At 44.8% G+C, this 6,654-nt stretch overlaps 1 protein-coding gene across 1 annotated transcript in view; it reads right to left on the bottom strand.

Annotated features, from left to right (window-relative positions):
- Positions 1 to 5,627: 5,627 nt before the first annotated feature.
- The window catches only part of LOC122539527 (epigen-like), a 26,739-nt gene continuing 25,712 nt past the window's right edge, over positions 5,628 to 6,654 (bottom strand). Inside the window, exon 6 of the mRNA XM_043674483.1 lies at positions 5,628 to 6,486. Within this exon, the coding sequence (XP_043530418.1) occupies positions 6,432 to 6,486 (55 nt within the window). The 3' untranslated portion in view covers positions 5,628 to 6,431. The remainder of the gene's footprint in view (positions 6,487 to 6,654) is intronic.

Below are 6,654 nucleotides of genomic sequence, written 5' to 3'. Positions count from 1 at the left end.
AGTTAAAAATCACACAACACCAGGTTATAGTCCAACAGGTTTAATTGGAAGCACTAGTTTTCGGAGCGCCGCTCCTTCATCAGGTGGTTGTGATGAATGAGCAACGCTCCGAAAGCTAGTGTGCTTCCAATTAAACCTGTTGGATTATAACCTGGTGTTGTGTGATTTTTAACTTCCTCAAGGAAGGGAACTATCACTGAATGAGCCTGCTCCACCATTCGCAGTACATTATGGATTGCCCATCCCTAGTTGCCCCTTGAGAAAGTGGGGGTGGGTGGTGGGGGTGAGCTGCCTTCTTGAACTGCTGCAAGTCCATGTGCACAATGGCCTTAGGGAGGGAATTTCAGGATTCTGACCCAACGACTTCTGACTGAAGGAACAGCAATATATTTCGAAGTCAGGATGGTGAGGAGCTTGGAATGTGTGGGTGATGGTGTTCCCATGCCCTTTGAGATTTGATGAAAACATTTGGAAATGGTGACTTGGTGTACAAGATAAATCCAATATTCCTGTGCCAGAACACATGCTTTTTCAAATTCTGGGTTTATGAGTTAACATCCACTTTTTAACCAAGTTAGTCAGCCTCAAGATTTCACTGTTGATTTACCAGCAGCGTGTAATTTGTTGCAAAGGCTGAAGCAGATAATCCAGGCCGTAATATAAAGATGGTCAGGAGTCTAAGTTATGCTCCCTGTTTGATTTGAATGCCAATGACACAAACTTGACAGGTTTGATTGTTGTTAAAAGTTTTTCTTTGAACACTTAGTTCGTTCAATGAATCTTGTCCCAGTGTCTCATTCAGCCATTTTTATTTACACATTTCAACATGGTGACAAATCGAACCTAAACTGGCTGTTCCCTTACCCTTGACCTCAACAAATAAGTCAACCCCATATCGAGAGGGGCTTTTCTAAAGTTTGAATGGTCAACCTAGACATCAACAGCTCAGATAAATAAACATGGAAACTCAGAGCAGGAGTATGCCATTTAACCCTTCCAGCCTGCCCCACCATTCAATATCATCACAATTGATCAGCCAACTCAGTACCCTGTCCCCACTTTCTCCCTGATACCCTTTGATCCCTTTAGCCCTAAGAACTATATATAGAAAACTTCTTGAAAACCTTCAATGTTTTGACCCGAGCCACTTGCTATGGCAGAGAATTCCACAGGCTCACCACTCTCCAGGTGAAACATTTCTCAGTCTTAAATGGCCCACCCTGTATCGTTAAACTGTAATCCCTGGGTTTGGACCTCCCCCAACATTGCTAATATTTTTCCTGTGTTTATACTGTCTAATTCCGCTAGAATTTGATATGTTTTTACGGGTGGCACGGCAGCTCAGTGTTAATGCTGCTGCTTCACAGCACCAGGGACCTGGGTTTGAATCCAGCCTTTGGGTGACTATCTGTGTCCCCATACTAAATTGCCCCATTGTGCCCAGGGATGTGAACACCAGGTGGATTAGCCATGGGAAATGTGTGGTTACAGGGATGAGGTGGGTCTGGGTGGGACCTTGTTTGGAAGGTCAGTGCAGACTCGATGGGTTGAATGGCCTGTATCTGCACTGTGCGGATTTGATGAGATCCTGTCTCATTCTTCTAAACTGTGGTCCTAATTGATCCGTCTCTCTCCTGTTGTATGTTAGCTCTGCTATCCCAGGAATCCATCTTGTAAACCTCTCTTGAATTCCTCTGTTTCCAGATCATCATTCCTCAGCTAATGAGTCCAAAACTGCACACAGTGTTTCAGGTACAGGTAGTGGTTGAAGGGTTGAATATCACAACAAAACAATTTGAGGCGAATGGGAAAAGAGCCAGCGATGATATGAAGGAAGACGTCTTTATGAAATAAGTGGTTAAACTTTGGAATGTGCAGCCTGGTAGACAAGGAGAAATAACTTCACCAGCAGCCTTTAAAAGGAAGTCAATTAAATATTCTGTGGGGCAAGGTTCACAGCAATATGGGGAATGAGAAGGTGACTAACTGGATTGGTCTTGAAAGAGCCAGCTCAGACTCACTGGGCCAAATGGCCTCCTGTTATACTATTCTGCAATTTGATGACACAATGAAACCAAAGTACAGAATTGGAAAGACAGAGACTTGTCAGAAAGCAGCAAATGCTAGGGATCACAACGGGTCAGACAGCAGCCATGGAGAGAGAGCAAGCTAACATTTCAATGACTCATCGTCAGCGGTGATGTGAAATGTGAAGCGATTTGTCAGAGTTTTATCAGATGGTGACTGTCAATGAAATCTGAGTTTCCATCATTTGGCTACATGACGCAGTGAGATTTTAAAGTTTGAAATGTTTTAAAGCACTTAAGAGTTTCAGCTTGTAAAAAAAATCTTCCAGTTTTGTAGACTATGCAACTCTCTGGTCTGCAAGCCCAGCAAATAAATACAGCCTGTCCGACAAATTAAACAATCCAGGTGGTGCTTTCTCATTCAAAAGCCATGAGTTCTTTTCCAAGGTGGATTAACATCTGCTACAGAAACTGACCACAGTTACATACAAGTTCAACAGATGCAGGTGGTGAGCCAATTCCATAAGTACCCACTCCCTCCACCATGGACGCTTAGTAGCAGCAGTGTGTACCATCTACAGGATGCACTGCAGAAATTCACTAAGGCTCCTTAAAGAGCACCTTCCAAACAGATGATCACTTCCACATAGCAGGACAAGGGCAGCATATACATAGGAACACCACCCCCTGCAAGTTCCCCTCCATCCTGGCTTGGAAATATCTCACCGTTCCTTCAGTGTCACTGGGTCACAATCCTGGAATCCCCTCCCTAAGGGCATTGTGCGTCTACCCACAGCACATGGACTGCAGCGGTTCAAGAAAGCAGCTCACCCCCCACCTTCTCAAGGGGCAACTAGGGACGGGCCCAGCCAGTAACACCCATATCTTAGGGATGAAGAAGGATGTTGCCAGGGTTGAAGGGCTTGAGCTCTAGGGAGAGGGTGGATAGGCTAGAGCTAATTTCCCTGAAGCATCAGAGGTTGAGAGGTGACATTATAGAGGTTTATGAAATCATGAGGGGCATGGATAGGGTAAATAGACAAGGTCATTTTCCCAGGGTAGGGGAGTCCAAAACTAGAGGGCATAGGTTTAGGGTGAGAGGGGAAAGATATAAAAGGGACCGAAAGGGCAACTTTTTCACACAGAGGGTGGTACGTGTATGGAATGAGCTGCCAGAGGAAGTGGCGGAGGTTGGTACAATTACAGCATTTAAAAGGCATCTGGATGGGTATATGAATAGGAAGGGTTTGGAGGGATATGGGCCAAATGCTGGCAAATGGGACTAGATTAATTTAAGATATCTGGTCGGCTTGGACGAGTTGGATTGAAGAGTCTGTATCCTTGCTGTATGACTCTATGTAAACAGTTTAGTGGGATACTGAGCTATACCAGTTGTCTGAATTTCCCCAGCACCCCCTCAGTGTAACTTGTTGACAGGGTGAACTGAAAACAGTGCAGGGGGTAACAAGGCACCAGTGAAATAACAACTCGATCACCTTGTCCAATTGGATGCTGAACATGTATCACCTGCTCCTTCAGTGTCACTAAGTACAAACCCTGGAGCTGTGTCATGAGACAGCACTGTGGCTGCACCTTTGCCCAACTGGTCTTGTACTCACTAGAGTTTAGAAAGATCTGAGAGGATCAGATTGAAACGTATAAAATTCTCACAGGCCTGGACAGACTCATGTAGAGAGGAGGATTCCCCTGTTTGGGGAGTCTGGAACCAGGGCTCACAGTCTCAGAATACATGGTACACCACTTAGGACTGAGCTAAGGAAAACATTGTTAACTCAAACCCATAAGACCACACAAAACAGGAGCAGGAGTAGGCACTCGAACCTGCTCCACCATTCAATAAGATCGGAGCTGCTCTGACATTCCTCACGTCCACTTTCCTGCCCTTTCTCCATAACCCCTGATTACCCGACTGACCAGGAATCTCTCTCTCTCAGCCTTAAATGCACACAAAGACCTTGCCCCCCACAGCTCTCTCTGCGGTAAGGAGATCCAAAGACTCCCAACCCTCTGAGAGAAGAAATTGCTCCTCATCTCCGCCTGAAACTGGTGCCCCGTTACTCTGAGATTAAAGATAATGAACCACTGGAATTCTTTACCGCAGAAGGTTGTGGAGACCAAGTCACTGAATATGTTCAAGAAAGAGATTGAAACATTTTCAGATTTTAAAGGCAGCCAGGACTATTGGGAGAACAGGGCACTGAGTTGCGTGATCAGCCATAATCATAACGAATGGGCAAAGCAGCAACTAGGGGCCGAATGGCCTAAGGTGTTCCCATTTTCGATGTTTAGTAGATTGTGGCAGTTCATGGAGAACTGTAATATTCAAGATCGACTAGAGACATTGAGTAAATGACATTATTGATTTAAAACCTATAAAAACAATAGAGTCCACAATAGATATCAGTTCCATGATGTAAATACTGTTCATTCAAACATAATTCAATTTTCCAAGAATATTACTACACATTGTGATGTAGTTATTACACTTTTAATTGATTCTACATTTAATAGAAATAAATTATATTTTTCCAATGAATAAATATTGACAATGCATGAAGTTTGTTGACAATTTCATTTGTGTTGTTTTTGTAAGTTATCATGGTCTTCAGTTTGATATAGTGTGAGGCAGTAAGTTCTCTGTCTGTACAGGAAAGGATGACAGAGGTTGTGAAGAAGAGGGAAGTTATTTCAGTCAAATACTGAGGTGACAGTTACACTCCTGTGTTCAGGCACAGCAACCACCAGTCAGGAGCAAGGAGAGAAACTTCCACAGTGTTTGAAGGATTTAGGACAGGCTGTTGGAGATGGAAACGAGGACAGCAGTTACCCAGCTCCATCCTTAGTCCATCCCAGGATCTCATTGCAGAGGGAGACCACTTGGGCCCTGCAGCTGGGAGACCCACCATGCAGCTCCAGGGCCCCACAAGACCCTATCACCTCTGACCCTAAGTACTGGCTTTAATGGGTAATCTATTCAAGGTTTCGTAGGATAGACCAGAGAGAGTCTGTTTGTGTTTGCTGTTGGTGACAATCTTACTCTTGTTCTTTGCACCTCCTCTGGACCCTGGACCCACCTTGCAGTTCTTCATTTGACCTGTTTCATCTCTTGTCTCCTTGCAACATTATCCCTTTTGCGTTTAATTTTTCAGGTTTTCCATCCTGTTGCACCCCAAATCCTAATCTTAATCCTAACCCTAAGATTAATGACTTGGAAGAGCCGGGTGTTGGACTGGGGTGTACAAAGTTAAAAACTACACAACATCAGGTTTTACACGAACAGGTTCATTTGGAAGCACTAGCTTTCGGAGCAACAACCACCTGATGAAGGAGCAGCGCTCTGAAAGCTAGTGCTTCCAAATAAACCTGTTGGACTATAACTTAGTGTTGTGTGGTTTTTAACTTCCTAACCCTAAGCCCAGCCCTAACCCTTACCTTAAGCGTAACATTCCATCTGTTCTTTCCTCCCCTTCCTCTATTCCTGGCTCCCTTACTTGCTCAGAAACCTTTCTCTCTCCAACTCACACCAGTTCCCGTGACTGCTCGTTCGCTGTTACATTAACTCTCCCACAAAGAGTTTGGAGGTCAGAGGGTTTGGAGGTCAGTTGCAAATTTCAGAACCAAGATTGGCAAAACCTTTATTGAGTAAGGATCTTAAGGACTATGGAAACAAGGGGGTGAGGGGACTGTGCTAGCTGGACTTAAGACACAGATCATTATCTAAATGATTGGAGGGAAGTGGTTTGATGGGTTGAATGGCCTCTTCTTATACCATTTTCCCTGGTTGAGCACCTTGAGTGTTTCTGGGCTGACGGCCATCCTGTTGTGTTACATTTTCAGGATTCTGTAGATGGAGCTTTGCCTGTTTTCTCTTCAGTCCACGAGGAGCAAGGGGTCAGGTAACACATGGCAACTGGAAATCAAACCTTAGGCCTCAAAAAGTCAGTCTCATCCAACAGAAACCCAAAAGTGGGCTTTCTGGCAGAATGGGCAGATAGTGTTTGGGAACCGGTTTCAATCTGGACCGAGTCTCCTTCTGTGACCAACATGACCAGGAAAGGAACCTGGATGAGGGTTGTTCTGGGCAGTCAGCCTGCTGTTTGAAGTTGGTGTGCAGACTGTAATTAGTCTCATCGTTATTGACATAGGACCTTCTGAAATATCACTGCATTGACTAAGGAGCTCAAGGCCACAAATCCAACAAGTAATGCTCTGCTTTGTTCTTCCAGAGCTATGTAAGTACATCATGTTGACACAAACAGACAGAGGTCTCTTGTAAGTTATTTCTTGGTGTTGAAGAAGTTCCACCAAAGCTCAATGCCGTTCGTCGATAAAAGCACCAAGGATTATTTTGTCACTGGTCATGGGAATCAGTCACAGAGAAGGTCAAACTCTCGCCTCCTCACAGCATTTGTTGTACATTGACTTCGATCTCTGACACCTGCAAACAAGTACAACCACTGTCACAACGCTGAAGGGAAACCAGTAACCAGCAATGGAGGCTGCTCGGCCCAACACATCGCTAGTGGCAGCCCCGAAATGCAACCCCTCTGTCCTGCCCTCTCCCCCATCCCCACTGTCCTGCCATCTCCCCCATCCCCACTGTCCT

Source organism: Chiloscyllium plagiosum, chromosome 32, assembly GCF_004010195.1.
Source record: "Chiloscyllium plagiosum isolate BGI_BamShark_2017 chromosome 32, ASM401019v2, whole genome shotgun sequence".
NCBI lineage: Eukaryota > Metazoa > Chordata > Chondrichthyes > Orectolobiformes > Hemiscylliidae > Chiloscyllium > Chiloscyllium plagiosum.
The sequence above is the reverse complement of the archived record's forward strand: the minus strand, read 5'-3'. Positions and strand labels throughout refer to the sequence as shown.